Source organism: Sus scrofa, chromosome 10, assembly GCF_000003025.6.
Source record: "Sus scrofa isolate TJ Tabasco breed Duroc chromosome 10, Sscrofa11.1, whole genome shotgun sequence".
NCBI lineage: Eukaryota > Metazoa > Chordata > Mammalia > Artiodactyla > Suidae > Sus > Sus scrofa.
The window spans coordinates 30,247,652-30,275,577 of NC_010452.4; the positions used below are offsets into that span (position 1 = coordinate 30,247,652).

At 45.9% G+C, this 27,926-nt stretch overlaps 1 protein-coding gene across 9 annotated transcripts in view; it reads right to left on the reverse strand.

The window, feature by feature from the left end:
- Positions 1-27,926, reverse strand: part of NTRK2 (neurotrophic receptor tyrosine kinase 2) — a 399,889-nt gene that overhangs the window by 217,602 nt on the left and 154,361 nt on the right. The window contains exon 15 of one of the 9 annotated variants that reach the window (XM_021064650.1): positions 9,814-15,415. The exons of the other annotated variants lie outside the window; for them this stretch is intronic. Coding sequence (XP_020920309.1) covers positions 15,378-15,415 — 38 coding nt within the window. The 3' untranslated portion in view covers positions 9,814-15,377. Of the gene's footprint in view, positions 1-9,813; positions 15,416-27,926 lie in introns of those variants that run through there. 9 annotated transcript variants of the gene reach the window in all.

Sequence of the window (27,926 nt, forward strand, 5' to 3'; positions counted from 1 at the left end):
ATGTCTCAGCAGATGTAATGAAGGATCTGGAGGTGAGATCACCCTGAAATCAGGGTGGGCATGAAATCCAGTGACTGTTATTCCTAGAAGAGGAAAAGAAGACAGGAGACAGAGAAAAAGACTCAGGTGATATGAAGAAGGAGGCCGAGATCAGAGTGAGAGTGTGTCTACAAGTCAAGGAGTACCAAGAATTGTCAGCAGCCACCAGAAGCCAGGGAAGGGGCCCTCAGATCCACCAGGATGAGCCAACCTTGCCAACACCTCAGCTTCAGCCATCTGACCTCCACAACAATGACAGAAGACATTTCTGCTGTCTGAAGCCAATGAAGTTTGTGGTCATTTGTTACAGCAGCCTTAGGAAACTCATACATTAGAATATTCCTGGTCCAGGGACTGGTGAAGCTCCCCAGAAGACTCTGCCTATACCACATTCAGGATCCGAAAACTTTATTGACATCCTTGACCTCAGAAGCTCCCTATTTCTGATCGAGCCCTTCAGCCTGACGTCCTGCACAGCTGTATCCAGAAACCAGCCCGGATCGCCACAAAAGTGAACTCAACTGAGAATTACCTCCACCTCCTTTGCTTCTTTGAAAGCACCGTGAGGACTTCTGTCAGGAAGGGCATGTGGTCCAGGGCTTTGGAGAAATTTAACGTAATGCAGCCAGAAAGGATCCAGGCTCTCCTCACCTGAGCTTCAACTATGGCGGGATGCTAGAGGACAGCAAAGAAGGTTTGTATTCTGTGTGGGCAATTTTGGGGAAGCTTCTGGGATAAAGGGTCTTCTGAGTCATGAAAAAGGACAAGCGTAAAGATAATCATCTTACTGAGTGACTACGTGCCACACGCTCTTCTACGGACTTGCCATAATTTTCCCATGGGATTCTCCCAGTCACCCCATGAGCTAGACCTTGTTTTCTTTCCTTTTTTTTTTGTCTTTTTGCCTTTTCTAGGGCCGCACCCACGGCATATGGAGGTTCCCAGGCTAGGGGTTCAATCAGAGCTGGAGCCATCAGCCTACAGCCACAGCAACGCGGGATCTGAGCCGCGTCTGCGACCTACACCAGAGCTCACAGCAACGGTGAATCCTTAACCCACTGAGCAAGGCCAGGGATGGAACCTAGTTGGATTCGTTAACCACTGAGCCACGACGGGAACTCCTAGACCTTGTTTTCTTGAGGAGGAATCTGAGACTTTGAGAGGTAAGTGCCAAGTTTAAGGTCACCCGGCAGCCAAGTGGAAGGACTCTTGACAGAAGAACGAGCAGGTGCGGGGGTTGAGGGGGGAGGAAGGGGCTCAAACCAGCTGGAGGGCATGGCCTGGGGGAGAGAACTAAAGGGGAGAAGGTGGCTGGAAAGCCAGACTGGAGGGAAGATGCCCTTTTGAGGAGCTTGGACTTGACCTCCTTAGCTCTGTGAGTTGCCAGAGGTGGTCCTTATAGTACAGGACCAACCAGCTCAAGTCCATATTTAGGAGGAAAAGGCTGGATTCCAGGATGGAAGCAAAGGGCTAGGAAGACCTGTTTGCACCTCTCAAATGGGAAGGGAGGGCAGGGGTGATGGGAGTGGAAGACACAGAGTGGGTTTGAAAGATCGGGGAGCAAGACTTGGCTGGATTTCAGGACAGCCTTCCAGAGGTGAGGGCAAGGAAGCTGTCCTGGCTCAGCTGGAGGTTTGGAAGGAGGGGCGGGGCATTAACCACAGCACAGGGCCCCCTCATGGTGCATTCAGTTAAAAAAAAAATAAATCTGATCTCTTTGGCCTCTGGGTCCCTCAAACTGCAGAGATGTCTGTTTAGTGGATGGTGCTACAGCTTCTGCCTTCTCTCCCTGCTTATGGTGGATTCCCTTCAAAGGCATATGATTGGAGTTGAAAGAGATATCTTGTTTGTTTTGTTTTTCTCTTTTTAGGGCCTCACCTGTGGCATATGGAAATTCCCAGGCTAGGGGTAGAATCGGAGCTACAGCTGCCGGCCTACCCCACAGCCACAGCAACACAGGATCCGAGCCACGTCTAGGACTTACACCACAGATCATGGCAACGCCAAATCCTTAACCCACTGAGAGAGGCTAGGGATCGAACCCATGTCCTCATGGATACTAGTCAGGTTCATTACCACCGACCCATGACGGGAAACTCCAAAAAAAAATGACATTTTAAACATTTCAGAATGTTGACCTGCTCAGTCTGTGTACTTTATTTGTTTTAATGAACAATTACAGTTGAAGCCCTTTCAACCAATGTGACTGATAGTAGGTCCCTAAAGGAAGCGAAAGTTCCCTTGAACACTGGTACCATGCCGGGGGTCCATCCAGGAGTGTCCAGGGTGCCATCAGAGGGGCAGTTTGTTTTACAGAGAGATGAGGAGAAGAGAAGACCCAGCACATTTCTTCAGAGGAAGACAAATAAAACAGCTCCTATTGCATGAGATCACCCTGCAACCCTCAACTTCGGGGACCATGATTGACTGAGCCCCAGCCACACCCTGAAAGCCAGCTGTACTCTGCAATCTATCCCCTCCTTTGCACAGAGTCTGCACCCAGCGACAAGGGCTAAGCAGGGTCAGGAATACAGAGGCAGACCCATCTCGGGAGCCAAGGAACTCTTCTGTGGCTCACAGACCCCACAGCTGGGCGCATGGTCCCTCTGAGAGAATGGCCCCTAGGATGCCTGGCCAGCCTTTCTTCTCTCTCCCCATCTCATTGGAGGAGGCTGGGCTTGCCCCCAGCCGGACCTTCCCACCCCCATCTTTATAGCGCCTTCTCCATCTTCTCCTCCACAAGAGTTTCTCCGGATGAAAATCCTTTCAGCTTTAATCCCCTCTTGGCATCTGCCTCTCCCCAAATCCCTACTGCCTACATTCAGAAAACTCTATCAGCTCTACACACTGATCAGAGGCTCCCAACTTCTGTGAGGTGACAGGAATCCAAAGACAGGACAAACAAAAGAACTGAAGACAAGTGAGCTTCCAGGAGCTGGCTATGGAGTTAGGAGAACAAGAGGGGAAGCGGGTGGGGAGAAGGAGGAAGAGGCAGCTTCTCTGACTGCCTCCCTTTGGACAATTTTTGGGTGAGAAAAGGGCCAGGGAGCGCTTCAAAACGCAGCCAGCTCACACCTCCAGGAAAAGCTCCCTGAGACCTTCCAGATCACCTGTCTTGCTCTGGGACACCCCCCCCCCTCCCCCCGCTGCTAAAGTGCCATCTGGGGAAGTGGTGTGCAGTTCCTTAAGGCACCGACTGCCACAGAGCCGTCTGTGGCCACAATGAGGACCACAAGGCTGGCACTCTCCACACCCCAGACCTCATCCTTTCCGACCGTGGCTTTGCGGAAAGGCAGAAAAAGGGAAGGGCGCCGCCTGCGTGAAAATGTAGAATGTGCCTTAAGAAGAAGAGAAGAAAGAAAACAGTAAGACACCCCCGGACCCCCAGACGCACACCGACAGACGCACTGACTCTGCTACGAGCGTTAATGTCAAAAGGAAGCCTTCAGGAGGGTTATTTCATCATTCACAGCAACGCAGAAAAGGGAGACAACATCAGCGGCATCGTTTATAAGCCCTGGAAAATGGAAGTTTCCAAGCTGTCATAAATAAGGATGGAAGCATTTGCCAAGTCAGAAATGTGGCCAAGTTTGAAATCCACTCAATCCTTCTATCTTGGAGCTCAGAATGGAACACCAACCTTTTGGGATTTGTAATAACTTCTTCTCAGCAAAACTTTTTGCTATTTATAAGGAAGTAGAAATAAAAAGTAAAAAAAATATATATACAATATGGGAAGTTTTTTTTAAGGAGAACTGAAGCACAGTGAGCAGTGGGGAGAGGATAACAGTATAAATGGTTTATGTACCGGGATTAACTTCCCATTTATTTGAACAGGGCTTAACATATGTGATATTCCTCGTGTGTGTGTGAATTATCGTGTCTTTCCTTACTGGTGCCTCTTTTTCCCTTGCGCCCACCCACACACACACAGTCTCATTTCTATGCACATATTCCAACCAAACAATTGCGAATTTAAAATTTAATTGTGAAAATTAAAGGAAGGATAAGAAGCATATTTGTATGTGTTGCTGTTGGGAGGGAAGGGAACCAGAGGGAAATAAGAGAGGGGAAAATAATATAATGAAAGGAAAAAAAGTACCAAGGGCAGTGATACCTTTCACCAGTTTATGCCAGTTTATACTGGGTCAAAAAGACTTGGAGCCACTAAGATGAAGAGCACAGAGCCGATGATTATTTTGGAGCTTGCAGCTGGGGATCCTCAAGGAGACAAAAAAAAACAAAAAAGGCACTGACCTCAGAGAGGCAGGGTCAGAAGCATGGATTTTATTGGCAGACAGATCTGACTTATGCGACCTTGGATAAGTTATTTAACTTTCCAAGCCTTTCCTTTTCTCGTGTATAAAGTATGCACATTAACAGTGTCAGCATTATAAATAGAACCTTAGTCCACGAGGCCAAAGATGGCATCTGTTTTGCTAACTGTGCTATCATTCCCATGCCTGGCTCATGAATGACCAATAATTGACAAATGACATTTACTGGATTTTGAACAGACTCCATGTAAGAAGGAACAAGATAAAGTATTAAATAATTTAGGGGTGTTTCCATTGTGGTTCAATGAAAATGAATCCGACTAGCATCCATGAGGATGCGGGTTTGAGGGTTTGATCCCTGGCCTTGCTCAGTGGGTTAAGGATCCGGCATTGCCATGAGGTGTGGTGTAGGTTGCAGATGTGGCTCGGATCTGGTGTTGCTGTGGCTGTGGTGTCGGCGGGCAGCTGCAGCTCCAATTCGACCCCTACCCTGGGAATCTCCCTATGCTTCAGGTGTGGCTCTAAAAAAAAAAAAAAAAAAATAGGAGAAGAATTTAGTATATACATATGTGTCTCAGTTGGGGCTGTATCAAGGAAAAAGCATTCACTCCACGTGATTGAAGTGAAGAGATGTGGGGACAACGTAGAGACATTTGGGCAGGTTACAGGGACACACAGAGATGGTGAGGCACTGGAGACTGACCACAGTGTGGGGCTGCTCCCACATCTAGGGATGAATGGACAGAGCCCACCAGCCTCCCCCAAATCCAGGAGGTAAGTCCAGAGAGGGACCTCTGAAGAGCCCGAGCACCCTAAGAGCCTGTCGCAGTTCACCTTAAAAACCTAGAACTCCCTCAAAAGGCAAAACAGCGCTGGTGACTCTGTACTTCCTCCCTGGGCTCAAGGGTCTTTAGTGAACTTGCCTGCACTTAATCTGAAGCTAAATTCTAATTCTTGAAGCAAACGCCTTACATTTTTATTTAGTGATTCAGCAAGACTGCATCTGTATGATGAGAATTAGTAGAGTCAGTAGAGAAGGATGGAGGGATGGCAAATCCACACCAAGGAGGCTCTGCCTTTCCTCTTTGAAAGCACGATCAAATTTTTTTTTTTTTTTTTTTTGCTTTTTAGGGCCGCACCCATGACATATGAAGGTTCCCAGGCTAGGGGTCAAAATCAAAGCTGTAGCTGCCAGCCTATACCACAGCCACAGCAACGCCAGATCCAAGCCACATCTATGACCTACACCAGGGCTCATGACAATGCGAGATCCTTAACCCACTGAGCAAGGCCAGGGATCGAACCTACATCCTCATGGTTCCTCGTCAGATTGGTTTCCACTGTGCCACAATGGGAACTCTACAATCAAATTTTTAACAGAAGAGAAAGGGAGAGCCTTTACCATTCATTAGGTTACAGTTGAGCAGAGATTTTAATTCAGTAAACACAGGCCCCAGGTCTTGCGGTGTGTGATATGGGACTGGACCAAATGACTGGAAAATCAGTACATGCCCTTGGCAATCTCCCTTAGTCACTGGCTGCAGACGGAACATTTGGAGACAGGAGAGTAGACAAGACCTCGCTGTTCACATGCTGCTCTGTCTTGTTGTGTTTCCAAGGCAAGTAGCCATTCAGGCATCTCCCAACACCTTGCTCCAAAGTCCAGACCCTCTCCATGAGGAAGGCTCAAGCAAACCTTTCCAGTGAGTCCCCCACTGGCACCCCCACCCCGGCAAGGCGGTTTCCCTGCCATCCCTCGTGGTCACTGGGGAGCAGGGACTGCTCCCTAGAAAAAGGAAGTTCTCCAGCTCAAGAGGGACTTGATAACAATCAAAACCAACAAATCCATCTTCAAGTACAATGGCCCAAGCATGCATGCTCTGGGTTTGTATTAGCTATCTGGCCACAAATACATATTGGATGCAACATCTCTGTTTCATAAGAAGAATTTTAGAAAGCGTGTGCCAAGTTCACTGCCATACCTCATACTGGCAAGGCAAGATTGGCAAAGGCTTTGTGAGTGGTACGAATTACTGGGGGTGGTGGGGGATTGTTTTCTGGGACAGTGGATGCCTCTCAGGCACTTCAGTTACTCTTACACTTCTACATCTTGACAACCATAATCTCTGCTCAACTGCTAGTGCTGCTAGGAGTGACCACAGGGCATTTGCATAGCCCTGGTGGTGCCATAGGCACCTCGCTGGCCTCACCCCAGTCCAGATCCTACTCAAGGGGCCAGCGCATACCCATTGTTCTGAGCCCCAGCGCTCAGAGCTAGTCTACCTGAGTTCAAATCCTGGTGTTACCACTTGTGAGCTAAGTAACCCAGAACAAGTTCCACAATCATTTGTTCCTCAGTTTCCTAACCTTTCAAATGAGGGCAATAGTAGCATCAGGGTTGTTGAGAAAATGCCAAAGCGCTTAAAACAATGCTTGGCACACAGTTGAAAATCAATTCCTGTCAACTATGACTGCCTTGTAGATCCTATAGTAAATATCGTTTAAAATGTGTTGGGGAGTTCCCTTTGTGGCTCAACAGTTAACGAGCCTGACTAGGATCCATGAGGATTCAGGTGCAAACCCTGGCTCCCTTAGTGGGTCGGGAATCCAGCAGTGCCGTGAGCTGCAGCATAGGTCATAGATGTGGCTCAGATCTGGCATTGCTGTGGCTGTGGCCGGCAGCTACAGCTCCGATGACCCCTAGCCTGGGAATTTTCATATGCCTTGGGTGTGGCCCTAAAAAGCAAAAAAAAAAAAAAAGTGAAAAGGAAAAACAAATGTGTTAGGAAGAGTGGTAACAACAGTAAAAGTTCTTTAAATTAAGTGCCGGTAATACTTCAGTGCCACTTCCTTAAAATGACTTAAGAAGAAAGCCCAAATTACAAAGTATTTTTAGATAAATGAAATTGTATTCCTTCAAATGTGACCAATCACGTGTGGCCTGCCAGTGCTATTATGAAAAATTACCTCATGAAGCAGAACAGTTATTTGTAGCCCATTGCCTGTAAACACTTGTTTCCAAGGCTTGAGAGAACTTGAAATGAGTCTTTCCTTTCAAACAATCTCTCAGCCAGTTGGTTTGTTATTTTTATTCCTAGCCAAAGATTTTTCAAATGGAGAATTCAAGTTAAAGTCAATGGAGACCCCATTCAGATGATTAAAAATTCTGAATGAGGAGTTCCCATTATGGCGCAGTGTTAACGAATCCGACTAGGAACCATGAGGTTGCGGGTTCGATCCCTGGTCTTGCTTAGTGGGTTAAGGATCCAGTGTTGCCGTGAGCTGTGGTGTAGCTCGCAGACGCGGCTGGGGTCCCATGTTGCTGTGGCTCTGGCATAGGTCAGCGGCTTCAGCTTCGATTAGACCCCCGGCCTGGGAACTTCCATATGCCGCGGGAAGTGGCCCTAGAAAAGGCAAAAAGACAAAAAAAAAAATTCTGAATGAGTAAAAGGAGAACAAAAGTGGAAGACCATCTCTGGGATGTGACCTTCAATGCTTTGCTTCCAGAATCCTCAAACTACAGAGCATCATTCAAACTCACTGAATAATCACAATACAGGCCCAAACAAACCTTATCCTCTTATTCGATCAAAATCATGACTGGAGTTCCCACTGTGGCTCAGTGGTCATCCACCCAACTCGTATCCATGAAGATGCAGGTTCGATCCCTGGCCTCGCTCAGTGGGTTAAGGATCCGGCATTGCCAAGAGCTGTGGTGTAGGTTGCAAATGCGGCTTGGATCTCATGTTGCTGTGGCTGTGGTGCAGGTCAGCAGCCGCAGCTCCCAATTCGACCCCTAGCCTGGAAGCTTCCATGTGCCTCGGGTGTGGCCTTATACAAGCAAAAAAATTAAACCAAAAAAATCAAATCTCATGGTGATCAATGTTCAGGAATCAGCTGGGCAGAGAGAGAGAGCCAGGTGCAGACTTAAGGAGATCGAGTCCTTAAGAAGGACTCCTGAGATAGCTCCAAAGCAGACTTCTCTGCTCGGACCACATCCAGAATGGCCCAGGAAGTGACGTCCCTCTGCCTTTGGACTCTGTTACCTGCACCCACGAAATTGCTGTATGACCAATACACTCAAGCGAGTCTGTGATTCGAGGGCATTTGCTGAAGCGCACCTGAGCCCGGTGCACACCTGACTCCTTCCAAGTATTTTTATGAACCTCCCTCCCCTACGCCCAATCTCAGATCTCATTTAACTGTCTCGGGAGGCCAGGGCGGCAGGCCCCATTCCCCTTTTCCTCACCGAGGGAGGAACAAAGCGATGAAGTCACTTTCCCAAGGTCATTAAGCCTGTGAGCAGAGATGGGATTTAAACCTGCATAGTCTGAGTCCAGTGCTCACCACCTCACATTCTCCTACATCTTTCAAAGAGTAGGTGAACCTGTTCTTAGCAAATTTAGAAGAGCATGTAGAAAAAAAATCACAAGTTGCCAGCGCTAAATAGGGTCCTTGAAGAGGGTCACCATCCTTAGCTCGATAGGACATCAGGTCACATCGTTTTTCCAATCCGCACAACCTCAATTGGGAGCAAAACCCTTGCCTGAGAAAAGGAAAGCAGTGTGGGATGAAATCAGAGCTGGGAACCTTGCTTTTAGGTGCTACCCTCAAAGGGGAAAATGAGGAAAAGACAGCGTGGCCAGGCAGGAAGTGGAGACCAAAGCGATGGGAAACATGGGTACCATTGTGAACAGTTAAGAGTCAGTGGTGCCTTTTCTCCACGCCCGTTTATCTTCCTGTCTCTTCCCTCCCATGAAGCACAAGACATCATGTCCACTTCACCACAGAGTCACTCAGGATGGAGAGACAGAGCACTGAGTCTACCTCCTGCAGGACCCGAGTCACCCCAGGTTTTTAAAAGACCAAAGGACACAGGAGTTCCCATTGTGGTGCAGCAGAAACGAATCCAACTAGTATCCATGAGGATGCAGGTTCGATCCTTGGCCTCGCTCAGTGGGTTAAGGATCCAGCGTTGCTGTGAGCTATGGGGTAGGTCGCAAATGCTGCCAGGATCTCTGGTTGCTATGGCTGCGGTGTAGGCTGGCAGCTATATCTCTGATTCGACCCCTGCCTAGCCTGGGTACTTCCATATGCCGAGGGTGCAGCCCCAAATAAAGCAAAATCAAATAAAAGACCAAAGGTCTTTTCCTACAGGATATGAGTGTTTTGTTTTCTTAATCCTTTTGAACGTTGTTGTTGTTGTTGTTTAGGATTGCCTTTTAGCCAAGGAAAATATATCCCATGCCAGGATCAGGAAATCATAAATGTTTAACTCACGCTGACGGAAATGGTAAAAGTCCTTTTTAAAAAGAGATGTATTCCAGAATGTACAGTGTGTTTGGGACTCCACTCAAACTCCCAGTGACATTTATCACACTTTCTTCTAACACCTTTAGTCTTAAACACCCACCAATGACACACGGGGTGATGGTATGTGTCTGAGGAAGGGAGGGAGATACACAAGGCCCTACAGAAAATGCAAGACACATGGAGATGAATTATAAAACTTTATTGGCTTGTTAAAAAAAAATGTATGAATTCAGCAAGTACATTTATGGTCTATCCACATTGTTAACACAGCACTTAAAAATAAAATAAAAAAACGATTATCCACTATTTACAGGAAATGTGAAAAAAAAAATGACTTAAGACCTGGAACATAATTGGAAAAAAAACAAAACAAAACAAAACACAGGGCATAAGAATGATTCACAGACGGCCTATATGGATTACAGCAAATGCATCTGAACGCAACATGAGTGAAACCCAAGGATTTGTCTTTCTCTGGAGTCTCTTGTTATTTTTTTCTTTTTTTTCCTTTTCAGCTCTGTTGAGGTATAATCAACAAAGGAAATTGCAAGCTATTTAAAATGTATAATGTGATGATTTGACACACTTGTACACTGTGAATAGAATCTCTGGCTATTTTATACTTGTCTCTAGAAGCTCCGTTCCTAAGTAGACTGTTTTAAAATAAAGGTGGTGAAAGTCTCGTTCTTTTCTTTGCCTCCCACACACTTCTTTTCCCATGAAAACTAAGACTCCTGACACGGCCGATGTCAACCCATCTCAGGCACTCACGAATGGCCAGCCCAGGGCTCTGAGCCACATTAGTATGAATTAAACTCAGGAGGCTCTCACTGTCAGAATCAGAAGGCTGGGAGTTTCTTTTGTCCCTGAAGACCCAAACAAAGACACGGGCTAACGTGAGTTGAAAACTGCCTTCTGCGACAACTGTTTTCATCTCACTTTCTGGATCGGGAATTCTGTTCACTTGATTCGGCCTGGCAGCACCCCGCAGAAAATTATTCTGTGCTCTCTCCCAGAGGGTCTTTAACCTTCCCAGGTGCCCTTGAACAACCCTGACGTGGTGTGCAGGCGCTGTAGGTGTGTGAACACAGCAGAAGCATTTAATAGAATGACTGCTTCTGTTCCAGTTTCTTGGGAGTCCAATTGGCTAAGTGGTATAAGCCCCGACCGGGGCGGGGAGGGGGGGTGGGCTCCACCCACCTTGACCAGACAGAAATGGCACAGCCAATGTGGCTGGATGCAGCAACCCTGTGAAGCCCCTGGATTTTACAGAATCCGTCTATATCTCGATAACTAGAGTATGGATAGAAGAAGAGGAAAGGGGAGTGGGAGGAAATTAGATGAAAAGCAAGGGAGGGGTTATAGACAGAAAGCACTAGAGCAGATGAAAGCATACACATCATCCATTCTCACGTGCAGGGAGAGAAAGAGTTAGTACCAGTCCCAGTTAGTATTTTAATTCCATTTTGCAGTGGAAAAACAAACCAAAGCAAAACAAACAAACAACAACAACAACAGAACAACAAAACCAGTGTGTGCAAAGCAACCTAATAAAGCAAATAAAAATAAACCCCCAGTTTGTCATGGAGTCAATTTAGAATGCTAGAGTGAGAGAAAAAAGTTAGGGATTTTAAGAGAATCAAGGGGAAAAAAAAAAAAAAAAGAGTGAGAAAAAGCCTCCATTATGCTGGTCCTCACCCTTGGCAGTGACCTGAATTCCTGCCTGTAGTCCTTGAGCTGTTTATTCCCCCAACTGCTGAATACTGGCGGTCTCTACTCTGTCTGAAGGGGAGCTGTAAGCCCCCCACCGCTCTGGGTGTAATTCAGGATTCCTTGCAGAGTTTGGCGCCAAAAGCGACTCTCTGGGTTCTGCACTGCAGGGCTGGGGCTGGGACTGTTCTGTCTCCTCTCTGCTGCCTACTCTTGGAAAGAAGCCTCAGTGGGTCCACGTGAAACCAGTCCCTGCTGGAGCCCAGGAGGGCAAACCGTTGCATCAGCTGTCTATAAAATACGTGGGGATTCATTTTTCCTGCTGCAAGATGGACCTTCTTTGGCTTCAGATGGATGGATCCTGTGATGACAGTGGGAGTTTCTCTCAGCTGCCTTGGAAGGTCTAGTGGGACCCAATTCAAGATAAAAAGGCCAGGATCACGCCTCTTGAAGATGGCACGTGTGTTTATTTACCAATGGCCATATCAGTATGGGTTTTTTTTGTTTCTTAACTTACTTAATTTTACTTTTTTTTTGTTTTAATTGTGGTTGATTTACTATGTTGTGCCAATTTCTGCAGTACTGCAAAGTGACCCCTGTCTGTATCAGTATGTTGAGGACACCTATGACCTGGGGCTGTGTGCTTTGTCATCTGAGGTGGACAAAGCAACACAGACACTGGTGAAAAGAAAGTCGCATCCAACAAAAGAGGAGTAGGACACACTCTCTTGACTCTGGCCACATGGAAGTGACCCCATGAGGCAGGGGGGTGGGGGTGGGGAGAGTTCCCAGGCAGGGTGGGTGTGAGAGTCAGGGTCCCAGCTAGCAGACTCACAGGAGAGCCCCATACTAAGGGACAGGCTGCAGATCCCCAGGTCGCTGAACTCAGGGGTAGTGACACTCACCAAGCGTGTTGGCCAAGGCAGGAGAGCAGGACATGGTGAGAGAACAAAGATCTTGCTTGAAGACGAAAGTAACAAACTGGCAGCCCACAGACATGTTGTGTTGGCCTACATACCGTTTTAAAAATAACTGAGCTCGACTTTTTTAAAAATAGGGACATTTCACAGAAAAATTCAGGTTTCAAGTTTCTCTTAAAGAAGCCCAAGGTTTGGAAAATCTGAGCCCACATTCCTGGGAGGCACGGGTTGCCTGGGCCCGGGGGATAGCTGTCCCTTTGCAGGGGAGGGTGTTCACTCGCCGGGCCCACGTTGTTCATTTAGGACACCTGCCTGGCATTGAAATGCTGCGTCCCTGTTGGAGGGTGACAGACTTGATTACAGCAGAATTGCCACCTCTCCCTCCGGAGGGCTGCACTTTCCAGCCCTTGAGGAGGCTGGAAAAAGATTTCTTAAAGGGGCCATCAAAAGCAAAGGATGAGGAGTTCCCCGTCGTGGCTCAGTGGTTAATGAATCCGACTAGGAACCATGAGGTTTGAAGGTTCGATCCCTGGCCTCGCTCAGTGAGTTAAGGATCTGGCGTTGCCATGAGCTGTTGTGTAGGCTACAGACGAGGCTCAGATCCCGCGTTGCTGTGGCTGTGGCAAAGGCTGGAGGCTACAGCTCTGATTCAACCCCTAGCCAGGAACCTCCATATGCCATGGGTGCGGCCCTAGAAAAGACAAAAAGACAAAAATAAAAGCAAAGGATGAGAGGAGCAGTCTGGAGCATAGAAATGAGACACCAGATTACTGATTGAGGTCTTCAGGGATTAACAACTGAAGAGCAGAGAACACAAGACCATCCAAAACCATTTTCTCATAGCCTGCTGTTTTCATGGTTCTCTAGATGTCAACCACTCCTTGACAGATTCAATTGCCTTATCTGTCCACTTTTCTCCCTTTAAACACAAAAATCTAGCCTGCAACTCTTTGAGCTGTTCAGTACCAATATCCCTTTTTTTTTTTTTTTTTTTTTTTTTAAACATTTTCTTGTAGGATCTGGGATACTTATAAAATAGTCCTGAAACAGTTCATTGCCTTTTTATGGCTCTAGGGAAAAGCACTGAAGCTTTTAAGAAAAATGTAGCAAATGGCCAAGATTTAAGAACCCTGGCCTCGGCAGGGCTCTCAGTTTGAATTTCATTTTGCTTTCAGGGGCCAGGATTTCAGCAATTAGCTGGCCTTTGTGTAAATCAACACCTTTGAGAAAGATCAAAATCTAAGTAGCGACAGGAACTGTCATTCAGCAGCAACAAGAAAAAGGGAAAATCCAGAGAATATTCAGACCTTCCTAGGCCAAGGGTCAGCTGCCCTCACACTCAAATATCTTTTGGGAAAGACAAGTTCTGAGAAGAGAACTTTATCCTTTGGAGAAACTGCACCTCTTTCGGGCATGGGTATAGACGGCTCAATCCAGTGCTGTAATCCATAGGCCTCTGTGAAATGTCTGCATCAAGCAATAACATATTTAGTGGCTAAAGTAAAAGATACAGTATAAAATATTCACCAGGGATCATCTTTTGCTCTCAAGTGGGGGCCTAAAAAGGATCCTGGTTGATGAAGATTAATGCCTTGGTTACACAGGATTCAAAACATTTCCAAACATGATGGACTAGTTTAAAAAAATCTAGAAAACCTTAAAGCTGAACTGCAAAACTTGAGTAACTATTCCCCCCCCCCCCCCCCCCCCCCCGCCAAAGGCTTTTTAAAAACGTCTGTTAAGTTTCCATCTCAGCCACAGCATCTATGTGCAGGCGTTATGAAGAGTCTGAGCCGACTGCGTTTTCAAACAATTGCTCCAAGCCCGGCTCTGAAGTTCCCCTAATGAGAAAGGTGCAAAGCGGAGCAGGGTCAGCCCAGCCTCTCTTCAGGACAGGGATCCTGCTCGCAAAGGCCACTGTGATGGCCGAGGGCGTGTCACAGGTGTCCTCGGGAAGAGTCAGGCAGGATGCTGTCGCTTTAAGGCTGCCCTCTCAGCACTGAAGCTGGACATCACAAAGCATATTTTCACGAGCGACCTGCCACCTCTGGGCTCCTGGGGTCAGGAAAAGCTGTCCGGCCCAGGAAAACCCAGCGGGAGCCTCGTATGTTGTAGGGGGACTACCCTTCTTAGACTCTCCTCTCTTGCTCACAGCAGGCCAGCCATTCTGCTCACAGGCCTTTGCAGAGTAGAAAAGCTACAGTTCTGTCATGGGAACAGCATGAGAGGCCATGGCCTCTTCACTCGGCAAACTTCTAAAAGGCAGGTGGTGGCAGAGGTCAAAGAAAAGGACATATGCACCGTATGTATATAGTTCTCTCTTTTCGTTGTTCGGAAACAGACTGTGCGAAACCTGAATCCCTAGCCCCTCATCAAATGGTTTCTTTTTTTTTTTTTTTCCGTTTCCTCTTTGTTTTGTTTTGTTTTTTTTTTTTTTTTGGCCTGCTGATCAACGTAAGGACATCGTGATGACTCTGGACCTTCATGGCCAGCGAAGGAAAGACCCGCACAGTGGCATCCACGAGTTCCCACGGCAACAGCGTATATGCCCTTAACGCTTTTAGTCACTGTGTTCTAGGTGGGAAAGGGGACCTTTCTGAATTCAGTAGCGATTAAACGGTAGCAGTGAGAAAGCTAAAATTTGTGTTCAGTGGATATTAGACTATGTTTAGTGTGTACTTATACCTGCCCCTACATTTTTTTTTTTTTTAACTTTGCAGTTCACCTTTAATACACAGAAAACAATGAAAAGCAACATATTTCCAGGATGGTCAAACTGTACACTTTTCGGAAGAGAAACACAATCCGGTGGCATTTCATTTCAACTTTGCATGTGAACGATTGTAAGATCAAAAGAGAAGTATTAAAATGTTTTCTTGAGTTTCTGCTTAGCTGCCTGTGAGCTGAGTCTGCCTTGGTGGCCCCTGTTCACAGCTCACAGCACCTGCAGGCTTCGAGCAGTACCTCCTGCAAACACCACCCACCTCTAGCAGAAAACCCCAGAGAAATGGCCTGTCCCGGGCGGGAGAAACCACGCCAGCCCCAAGAGTCCAGCTTACAAGGCAGCATCAACCAACAAGCACCACAGCCCCCTTCTCTGTCTTTTCCTTTATTTCAGTTACCCATCCAGTGGGATCTTATGAAACAAAACAAAACCTAAAAGAAACACAAAATAAAACATAAGTCATGCTCAAAAGAAAAATCAATGGACATAAACATGCAAATAACAATCACTTTTAAAAGAACATAATAAATAAACATCAAAATTAAGACACCACATGGAATATGCTTGAAAATGTAATAACAAAACAGAAATCGGGAGACAACGGGAGCCTCATTATTGAGCAACTTCCTTGTTTTGTTTTTTGGCTTTTTTTTTTTGCTTTTTAGGGCCGCACCTGAGGCATATGGAGGTTCCCAGCCTAGGGGTTGAATCAGAGCTACAGCTGCCAGCCACAGCCACAGCCACAGCCACAGCAACTCGGGATCCGAGCTGCATCTGCAACCTACACCATAGCTCACGGCAATGCCAGATCCTTAACCCACTAAGCAAGGCCAGGGATCAAACCTGTAACCTTATGGTTCTTAGTCAGATTTATTTCCGCTGTGCCATGATAGAACTCCCTGAGCAACTTCGTTTTAAACTTAAAACTGATGTTACGTGGCCCATACGATAGAGGAAAGAATCGCAAAGGATTTCTGAACCCAGCTCCACCCACAACTGTATCCGATGATTACATCTTGATTTGAGGAGGGGACATCTGTGCACAATGTAAAATGACCCCTGGATAGTTTGTATATATAAGGAAAGAAATAGAATTTAACCACAAATATCTACCTAAATCCTAATTTTCTTTTGCCACCTATATAGCCAAATTATTCCTAAAATAACTGATTAACTACTCAGCCTGATCAGACAACTGGTTGGCTTTCACTGGTGAAGTGCTAAGCCACACAAAGATGTATATTATTTTTCCAGAATCCTACTATTAAATAATTAACTTGGAGTTCCCACTGAGGTGCAGCAGAAACGAACCCGACTAGTATCCAGGAGGACGCAGGTTCATTCCCTAGCCTTGCTCAGTGGGTTAAGGATCCGGTGTTGTCATGAGCATAGGTCACATACAAGGCTTAGATCTGGCATTGCTGTGGTTGTGGTGTAGACAGGCAGCTGCAGCTCTGGTTTGATCCCTAGCCTAGGAACTTCCATATGCCATGAGTGCGGCCCTAAAAAAAATAAATAAAAAATAAAAGCAAAAAAAATTGACTGCCTAAGTTTTATTAAGTACCATACCATACTATACATATGATAAATATGTAGTATTCATTGTATAACACATGATATATATAGCACACAACGTGCACTATATTGTATGTATACTATTACATACACAATATGACATATATAGTACCTATAATGTTTAAAACATATAAAATACTTAATATCAATTAATTCTGCAAACATTTACTGAGCACTGACCAAATAGCAGACACTATAATACACGATAAATGAAAATGAAAAAAAAAAAGAAAGAAAATAGAGTTCTTTGACCTCAAATAGTTCATAGACCATAGATGCAGAATAGGTAATAGCTAATCAACTTCCAGCTGGACTGTCTTCTAAGTGCTCCATCCAAATCAGCTCTTTTAATATCACAATTCTATGAGACAGATTCTATCATTGTACCATCTTTACTGGTGAGAAAACTGAGGCCCAGAGAGTGAAGCAGCTCAGCTCAAGGTCCAATAACAGTATGGAGCTCAGATTCTGACCCAAGACCTCTGATGCCGTGGCCACCCTGCCATGTCCTTGTGCAGGGGGTCCAAACTCTCTCCGAACTTACCCATGAAAACCCAGCAGGAACAGGGCAGGCTCTATGACAGAGAGTTCCGAGCATAATTTGCAGGAACCTTCATCAGATTGATAAGTGACACAATAGATGGCGTCATAGTAGGACCCCCCCCAAAAACATTTCCGAGGGTTTTTCAAGTTCAACTGTGGGAGACGCGTCTAAACCCAACCCTCCAGACTCTTCGATCTTCCTCAACCTGGTGTCTGGTCTGCCAAGTGCTGGTGTCATCTGCCTCCAGAGCTGTAATTACCACCAGCAATCTGTATCATCCTTTACAACAACACAAAGAGTCTATGGAGCTTAATTTCCATGGCATTTCTCTCTCCTGCCCTTCCAAGTTCTCAGGAAAAGAACGGGGAACAGATGCCAAATATCGTTTATGGATTTAATCACCCACAAAACACCAAGAATTTAGGAAGAACACAGTGGTGCTATGAGGTCTCCTGCATATCTGTCTCAAGCCTCTTGCTACAAGTTCAGCCTCCAGGCAAACACACACAGGGCTAGTTTAAGAGCACACCTTGGCGAGGAGCTGGAAGACGCCAAACGAACTAACCAAACACCTCCGCTACGCTTTCAGGTTTTAAGAGGGTGGATCGCAAGTTCCTTCCCACTGAAACAAGAGGATTAATATGAGGATGTCAAGTTTGCCAATAAAAACAGGAAAAACTTGGTGATACAAATAGAAGACATCACCCCCAAACAAAAAAGATGTGTTGATTCAATATACCAGTTTCTCTGCCCATTCAATTTTGAAGGGTTTATTGGATTAAAATAACAGAACAGATGAAACTGCTGATGCAAACCTTATTTCCACAGGCTTTATGGCACAAGAACTCAAAGAGTTTACTGATGTCAGTGCTTGATCAGAATCAGGCCCCTCTTCCTTTGCTTCTATTTGCCACTTTCCTCTGCCATTCCTTCCTCGACCCCCGCCCCCCAAATACGGCTCTTTCATCATTACACTTGGGAGACACAATTTGCTTGGCTAAATGCAAACCCTTTGGACTCATCCCCATTCGCTCAGCCTGCAAGAGCATTTGCCCCCATTTAAGTTGATGCCCTGTCCCTCTTCAACCTTCTTTCGCTTTGCCTTTTGTGATGCATCCTTCTCAAGAACATAGACCTCAGCTCCACCCACGCCTGCGATAAAAGCAAGTGGAAGCCACCCTGAAAAACACACTTGATGTCTTTCTTGAGGAAAGAGCCAGCTTGTTCCAGTGATAAGGGACACCCAGTGTCTGCATTGAAGCCATCACTTACACAACCCCCTTCCCTCCAGAAGGCCTCATCTCCACACCCTTGATCTTGACATACTGTTGATACCCTTAAGAGACGCCACCATCTAGTGAAAAATTAGTCTGATTTAAAGACGACAATTTATAAGGAAATGCCACCCAGTGCCTTGTTGTTTCCAAGCAGCTGATAGTAAAATTCAATTAGGACCCCAACTTACCCACCAGGATCCTACAACTTGTGTCCCCCCCACGTTATAAGAAACTCACAAAAGGGGCCACAAAAATGATATAAAACAATAGACGATTATTTTCTCCTAGTGAGGGGGAAAGTTTTTAGACCACAACAAATGGCTGAACATCTTGTGGGTTTAGCAGCCAAACGAGCTGTCTAGCTTCGGAGCCTGAAATATAGATATTTTGACAATGTGACATTCCCAGGCATTTGCAGAATTCCGATGGTGCGCGGCAGTTATCTCGAAAACAGTTCCTTTATCAAAAACAACTCTAGAGAAATTCTGTCACCACTGCTTACACTAGCTGAGCTAAATAAGAACGAGCAAGAAGCAGGTGCTGAAGGAGCAATGTGATGGAAAGTTGAAAGCAGAGAAGAAAAAAACCCAGATGTGTCCTGAACCTTGGTCTCTGCTATTTGCTGATTCCGGATCTGCTCTGGACCTCTTCAAAGGGAAGGACTGGTTGGGGCTGAAGGTCAGTGGAGCTCTGTGCTTTTTTTACCACCCTCGGGCTTCCAACCCCTTTAGATTTCTTTACATTCAAACAGGCACACATTTTCCTCCTATTACTCAGAAGCAATCAGCCAGAAAATGGCAAGGATCTGAAGTACATTTAAATTAACAGCAATTTATCTGGAGCAAAAAGGAAAACTGCTGAGTCGATAGGAAGCGAGAGGGAGCGGAAGAAAAATGCAGCTGCTATCTAAAAAAGCAAATTTTATCACATTTGTCATTGGAGAGATCCTATAGAAAACTGCCGGCTTGGGCGTCTGCGGGGTATGGTGCCACTTTGGAGACAGAATGATGGCTAGCTGGGATGTCAGCAGAGCAGTTTACCTTCATCGGAAAGCAGAGAAAATGCTCCCAGAGCCTTCTAGAAAATGTTTAATGGGCAAAATCCTAGAATAAACTCCTGTGCTATCATAGTATTAGGTGCCTAGAAAGTGGTGAAGGCAAATGCTTTCCTTCACAAACTAGACGCTTTATTTCAAACCCTGGGCTTAAACCTGGATTGTCCTAAGGTGACATCCATGGACCATTTAGTACTTGCTGGTGGTTGGCATCGACCTTCCCTCGCTGGTCCACCTTTTCAATTTTATTTTACAGGTGACTCACTCAACCCACACAGCCTCTGGGATACGTCCAAGGTCACTTGGGGACAGTGAAAGCTGAAATCGAAACTCAGAACCTCTGGACAGTTGGTCCGTCCATCTTTTCAAATGGTACCACTTTCGCAAAGAACAGAAATTGCCCCAAAGGTAATTTAGGTCCTGGTACTTTCTTCTCTGCACTTAATCCAAAAGTTGCTTAACCATCCTTCAAACATCCTTTTGCTCCCCAAGGATGTTCTTTGCCTACACACCATCATCCCTCTGAAGACCTCTGTCCACCAAGCAAGTTCTCCTTATAGAAGCCCTTACCATTTGGGGGAGGAGGGGCACACCCACGCCATATGGAAGTTCCCAGGCTAGGAATCAAATTGGAGCCACTGCTGCCAGCCTACACCACAGCCACAGCAATGCCAGATCTGAGCCGCATCTGTGACCTATACGACAGCTCACAGCAACACCAGATACTTAACCCACTGAGCAAGGCCAGGGATTGAACCCACATGCTCATGGATACTAGTTGGGTTCTTAACCAGCTGAGCCACAACGGGACTTCCAGCCTTCACCATTCTTAGGTCCAAGGCAAAAGCTGTCCCCTATGAGTATTTAGTTTACTCTCTTTAACTTCTGTAGCATTCTATTAATTCACATATCCTTCTTTTGTACTTTTGCTAAACTAATATATCTTTTCTGCTTACTTCCTGCATCCCAGAATCGAAACCACAGAGACAGCCTGTCTTGCATCTCCTACGCCCTATGCTGCCTCACACAATACCAAGTCCGAATGCATTTTCAGTTTTGCATAGTCATGTCTAAACTCTGAGTTTTATCAGAGAATTTCAATGGGCTTGATAACAGAACAAAAATGGAGGAGAGGGGAGGAGGCAATCCAATGCCACTGCAGGATTCACTGCTTCCCATTGGCAACTGGGTTAATCAAATCGCTTTGAAGCTTCCTGTACCAAAATCACATGTTTGGTCAGCAGTACCCTGAAGGGTGCAGAGTTAGACACCAGAAAAACCTGTGGGTGCCTCCTAAAGCGTTTGAAGCTCCTGGGGGAAACGTGTTAGACTTAGTTCATGCTAATTCTCATGAGGATCCAAATTAGGGAGTGTGGGACTGGGACCAAGGAAGCTCTTGTCCATTTGTCAGCTGGAGATGAAAACCTAAAGTCAATGGCTGAGGATGGTCAGTGAGGCTTTCAAAGCTCCAATTTGACTTTGCAAAATGAAGTTTAGTGATGAGCTGAAACTTAAAGCAAGAAACACAAAGTTCTTGGCAAAGCCCGTAGGTGCAAGGAAAGCCAAAGCTATTGCACAATGAAAATTCAATGAGTCCAAGGAGGATGTGATCTGATCAGCAGCGCCTGATGAAAAGTGTCCAAGGGCCCAACCACTGCGTGTCAGAGGCTTCACTAGGAGTGGGAGCTCATCCAAAGACTGAGGCCATTGTCTCTACCTATGAAGTGACCTAAAATGCTATGAGCAGAGTAGGGGAAAACAGGTGGAGCTTGTGGTTTGAGAGGCATCAACATACTCAGAAGGTTTCTCACTGCAACCACATGGAGATACCCAAGTTCATCTGCTGTTCTCCGGCAGGTGTGTCTTGCCTTCCGGCTTACTACAATAAACTTGAAGAGAGGTACCTTATTGCAAAATCTATAGGGCACGTGGAATGGCATCTTCTTAATAACATTGTTTCACAATTCTCAAACCAGAGAGGCTTACCAATGACTCAAACATTCAGTACGTAAGAATGGCGTTATCAATTTTATGACAGAAGACTGTGTACTTGCTGCTGCCAATACACATTTGTGTCTAGATTTGTTTTTGCCAAAATACTCCAGCCAGTGATTCTTCTTAGTATATGAAGCCAGTATACTACAATCTAATGTCAAAGAGGAGACAAAGGGCAGAAACCTTTTGCTCAATTAACCTGTAACTACAGAAACCTGCAAGAACCTCAAATATACGCAAAGGAAGATGCTGGGCTCTGCTCAATAGCAGGTGAAACCCACAGACCAAAATGGGTCTGAAGATAAATTTCTAGAAAAGTAAATAAGGCAGAAAACAAGCAAGAGAAAACAAATGATGTGGGTCAACCAGAGCCAGTCTGATGATGGTGATGGTGGTGGTGGTGGTGGTGGTGGTGATGATGGTGGTGATGGTGGTGACAGTGGTGGCAATGATGATGATGGTGGTAGAGATGATGGTGGTGATGGTGGTAGCAGTGGTGGCAATGATGATGGTGGTGGTAGAGATGATGCTGGTGATGGTGGTAATGATGGTGGCAGTGGCAGTAATGAAATGGTGGTGGTGTAGATGATGCTGGTAGGCTGATGGTGCTGATGGTGGTGGTCATGATATTACTGGAAGGGGTGATGGTGGTGATGACGATGACAGTGGTGATAATGAAAATGAAAGCAAGAGAGGGAAGGAGGAAGAGCAGGAAGAAGAAGCCTCAAAGGAAAAGCAGTTATCGCTGATGCACCTGGACACCACAAGCGTGTAAAGAAAGGGACCCCAATTATTGGACAATGAATATAGAGATAAAAAGGTCTCAAAACAGGACTACAAATCCACGTCTAAGTTTAAGCTGATCCTACAAAGAAAAGAGTAGCTAAGAATAAAATTTGTCCTGGGGCACCACTTTTTCATTAGGTACTCCAAGGCATTGTTCAGAAACAGAGTTTAAAGATTGTCAATCTTTAGGATGCTACTAAGAAAGCCACATCTGGGGATCTCTGAGTGTCTAGTGTCCCTGCCTATTATTATAAAGCAGGGAAGTCAGAGCCACTAATGGTTCCAATTAGGCAGAGAGGAAGGTCAAACAAATTACCTCCACTTGAAGAGAGGTACCTTATAAATCTCACCTCCAGTTACATCAGCGAAGTACACAAGAGAGTGAAATGTCAGCTAAGCACCAAGTATTCCAGAATGCAAAACAAAGGGAGGTGGAGTTGATACTCCCCGTGAACTGACTATGAATTATCCAAATCTGCCTGAGGACGGGATCAAAACAAAGCCTCTGTGCAACGGACGTCTTGGAAAGGAGGCTGCCGTCTGATGATCTGGCACAGACAGGGTAAAAACACCAGAGGCCACATTTCGAGAACTTAACTCTGGCTTTTCAAAGAGTCTAGTTTGTGCAGTCACTCCCCAGCCCTGTTCTCTCCCTCATGTGTTGCTGCTGCATCACCTCCTCCTCACTGTCCAGCCCTAAGCACCACAGACATTACTACCCGCTGCCCAGGGTCCTGCTCCCAGACCAGATCTTCCTCCATGGCTGCCGCAGGAACAGACAGAAAGCTGCCAGGCTTCAGCGAGACCATTCTTCTCGGGTCTCAGCCTTTTCTCCAGAGAAGTGGATGTTCTCAAATTCGGAAACAGAAGATCCTGGGGCAGGAAGGGGGTTCCCCACTCCAATGCACCCTTGTTCTCTGGTTCCTTTTCTCCAGGACCCCATTAACAGAACGACTTTCCATCCAGAACGAGAAATACAATGTGTCTCTCCTCCAGAGCATCTGTGATGCGATGGGGAATATGGGGTCTGGAAGATCCTGCCTTCAGGGAGCCTGTGTGGGACATTATACGACACTTCTCTTTTATGCAATTTTTTTTTTTTCTTTCTGCTTTTTAGGGCCGCACCTCCAGCATATGGAAGTTCCCAGACTAGGGATTGAATCGGAGCTACAGCTACCGTCCTGTACCACAGCCACAGCAAAGCGGGATCCGAGCCCCATCTGTGACCTACACTACAGCTCATAGCAACGCTGGATCCTTAACCCACTGAGCGAGGCCAGGGATCAAGCCCACATCCTCATGGATACTATTCGGATTCATTTCTGCTGAGCCAAGATGGGAACTCCCTTATGCAAAAACTAAAGTGCCAGATCAAAGCCTGCAGAAGTTAATCCAATTCAGACTCCAATGGTCATCTCTAACCCTAGCAAGGTTTATAAGCTAATATCCCAGAACTGCCCATCAGTCTGAAAGAGTCCCGCCCTGCCCCCCCCCCACCTCCGGCCCATTTACACCAAGAACAAGATCCATGCTCCAAAAGTGTTTCCCCATCAGGATTCTGGTGTTAGAGCCAAACATCTGAGCATGTCTTAGGAGCAGGGGACCTATTTCAAAAGGCCTCAATAAAATGATGATCCTACTCTATTCTTAATAGAAAACTTGACAAATGCAAATCCCAGAGTCACAGCCTTATAGGCACCCAGACTGAGACCGCTGGCAGAAGCCCCAGCTTGACTTAAATTAAGCCCGGAGTTTGGAAATCTCCACTGTGGTGACGTTTTTATTTGCTCAACAAGCTCCTTTTGGAAGAAGTCCGTGCTGCTATGCCATCTCACCTAACCACCCTGACTAACCCGGCCGCAATGTCTTATGGCATCTGGACACGTGCCCGCCTCCGTGGTTTTACCTGGCAACACCCGCATCCGAGAGACGGGAAGGTTCTCTCTATTCTTTGACTCTTTCATGTTGGAACATGGACAGAAAGCCCCTTCATATTTCTTGGGTTCAGGTACAATCCATACGTGGAGGAAACTCTTAATTTTCAAGAGAGTGCATTATTACACGTACCAGATTTCACAGTTTATTTTCCTTTTAAAATAAAGTATGCATGGCATACAGGGCATATCAAATGTAACAACTTGGTTAAGAATTAGGGCAACCATGCCAAGAATCAACCAGAACCAAGACACTGGAAAAACAATGTATTCTAGGGTTTTTTGTTTTTTTTTTTTTTCTTTTAATGAAAAAGCAGTGTATCCAAACATCTGACATTATTTTAAGGAATGCTTTCCATCTTTTACGGGAAGTTCTTTGCTAATTCAAAGTGATTAGGAGGGAATGGCTATTTACCTTGTAACTCTACGCACATTCTTAGTTTAAAATAGAACTCCCCATCGAGGTTCGAACAAGAGGCCTTCGGAGGCAGACACGGGATGGACAAATGTGCTGCCTTACGTGAAAGCAGTAAAATTATTTAAATATCACACAGATCAAAGAGTAGAATTACACGGGCAGAGCAGGAATGACTGCATTATGAATTCCTTTTCCTTTCATTCTCCATCATCAGGGCTATGTACCATCCATCATTTAGCTATACAGGATCCTAGAACTTGACTTACGGCTATCATGGACACTCGAATTTTAATAAGCACACGTGCCCCACGTGGTTATCTCCTTTGTTAACTGCACAAGGCCTCAAAGAAAACCCCCTGGATGCCTGCCTAGATGGCAAGAAGCAGCTCGAAGCCAGCAGACCTGCGTTTGGCTCCTGCCCCTGTCCTCCTGAGCTGTGGAGCCCTGGCCAAGTTGGAGGAACTCTCTGAGCCTCAGATACCCACTCTAGAACAGAGATGAAACAAATCTAATAGACCCTGATGACTAGAGTTAATGTGAATGCCTCATACTCTCCAAGGCATTTACAGGTTCCACAGCTCAGGGGGCTTGCTAGAATTATGACATTTAGACAAAGTGCCAGGCCTTAGACGTTCCTAAATATTCTACTGATTTAAAAAAAAAATACAATTGGAGTTCCTGTCGTGGCACAGTGGTTAACGAATCCGACCAGGAACCATGAGGTTGCAGGTTCAATCCCTGGCCTTGCTCAGTGGGTTAAGGATCCAGTGTTGCCGTGAGCTGTGGTGTAGGTCGCAGACGCGGCTTGGATTCCGCGTTGCTGTGGCTCTGGCATAGGCTGGTGGCTACAGCTCTGTTTTGACCCCTAGCCTGGGAACCTCCATATGCCATGGGAAGCAGCCCTAGAAAAGGAAAAAAAAAAAATACAATTGGAATACTCTCTCTCCTGATGTTGGTCACTCTTCACTGAGCCCGTACAGGACTCTGTGGCAAAGGCTCATATGACTTTGAACCGATTAATGACCATACTCTTTTTTTTTTTCTTTTTTTTTAAGGGCCATACTTGCCGCATATGGAGATTCCCAGGCTAGGGGTCGAAGTGGAGATGTAAATGCTACGCCACAGCCACAGCAACGCCAGACCTGACCCACGTCGACAACCTACACCGGCTTGCAGTAACACTCGATCCTCAATCCACTGAGCAAGGCCAGGGATCAAAACTGCATCCTCATGGATACTAGTCGGGTTCTTAAACTGCAGAGCCACAGCCGGAACTCCAATGACCATATTCTTAAAGCTCTCAAGATTGGAATATATCTTCCCAAATGCTTGCCTTGTTCTAGGCTGTGTAACCAAGTGTCTTTCTCTTTCATTTCCCAATTTTCCATCTTCCTGCTTTGTTTTTCTGAGCTGCCCAATGTCTGCCTGTTTCTCTTTTTTTTTTCTCTCTCTCCCTGCCTCTCTCTCTCCAGCAGACAGGGAAGAACTGAGGCATATGTTGACATCACTATTTTTATTTATTGAGTGGAAGTTACATTCTAGATTTCAATATGATATGATTTCCTCTTCAAAGACCTACTTTAGGGAGTTCCTGTCATGGATCAGTGGATTAAAACCTGACTAGTATCCATAAGGAGGCATGTTCGATCCCTGGCCTCGCTCAGTGGGTTAATAAGGATCTGAAGTTTCCATGAGCAGAGGTGTAGGTCACAGATGCGGCTTGGATCCTGCGTTACTGTCGAATTGGCTACAGCTCCAATTTGACGCCTGGCCTGGGAACTTCCATATGGTGCGGCCCTAAAAAGCAAAACAAAAACCCAAAAAATCCCCCCAAAACCCAAGAGGAATTTAAAGTAGATGAGTCCTTGCTCCACCAACCACTAGGGAGCTGCTGGGAGGCTCCTGCACAACCCACTACAACAACCACACCTCAGTGCTTTCAGATTTCCATTCTGTCTTGAGCAGCACATGCTGACCCTATACCCTGTCCACTTGGCAGCCACCGCACAAGCCAGCTTTCCACTGCCTTTCCAATTAGAGGCCTAAGTAAATTCTTTGTGATAAGCCATAAAGTAGCAACTCACAGAAGGGAACTTTGCTCAAAACTTCCATCTTCACACTCCTTCCAAAGCATGGCCCTCTCAGTAAGCAGCCCTGGGGTGGCCGGGACAGGGCTGGGCTGGGCCACAGCTGCCCTCTCCCACTGCCCTCGCTGGGTAAGAAGATGTCTTTTGAGCCCCAAACGGTGGCCACTGGTTGGTGATTTCATTGAGTCTGAAGGCTGGCCAGGGCGAGGGCTTTAGGGATTTCACATCCACGGAGGCAAATACCTGAGAACCCCAGCCACGCAAGCTCTGCATCCAGACTTGCCTCTGAGACGCTGCTCGTTTCCTCCCATCTAGCATCTTCCAGCCGCAGCTAAATGAACCAAACCCTAACTAAATTTAACTGGCTAATTGCACCTAAATTACAGTCACAAAGCCCCTTCAGAAGATTCAGTCAATTTCTTGAGGGAGAAAGTAAATGTTTTACTATGTAATTATAAACTTAATTAACATAAAATAAATTAATTAGGGACTTGGGCTAGTAATAAACGCCATAGTTTAGCTGCCTATGGCTTTACTTTCCAGTGGAAGCTAAACCTGGAGAAGAGGGCTAACCTGTGCTTTAACCAATTTCATCTTACCTGCCCCACCCAACTGAACTGCCAGATTTCTGGTTTATACTCAGCACAGCATCTAAAATTAGACATGATTCACATGAAGAGGGTTTATGTGTGGTGTTCCTGTCATGGCTCGGCAGAAATGAATCTGACTAGTATCCACGAGGACACAGGTTCGATCCCTGGCCTTGCTCAGTGGGTTAAGCATCTGGCCTTCCCGTGATCTGTGGTGTAGGTCATGGATGCGGCTAGGATCTGGCGTTGCTGCGGCTATGGCACAGGCCAGCAGCTGGAGCTCCAAAGAGACCCCTAGCCTGGGAACCTCCATATGCTGCAAGTGCAGCTCTAAAAAGAAAAAAAAAAAAAAAGAGAGAGAGAGAGAGAGAGAGCGCGAGAGAGTTTATGTGCTAATCTCTAGGAAAAGAAAATTCCCCTCCTAAATCATCATAGCTCTAATAGTTCCTAGCTGGCAGCTCACTAAAATAACAGATGATTATCCAAAGCAATAGTTCTCTGTCCCAGGGTATAATGACAAAAACTCACCTAAAGCCGAAATAACCATCTGCCACAGATTGTTCCACATGGTTTGTTTGCTTGTTTGTTTTTTAATTCTGAGAAAGAATTCAAAAATGGTTTTGGCAAAGAAGGGTGATTTCACAAAAGTGAAATGAAATGACCCAATTTCCAGGGAGTTCCT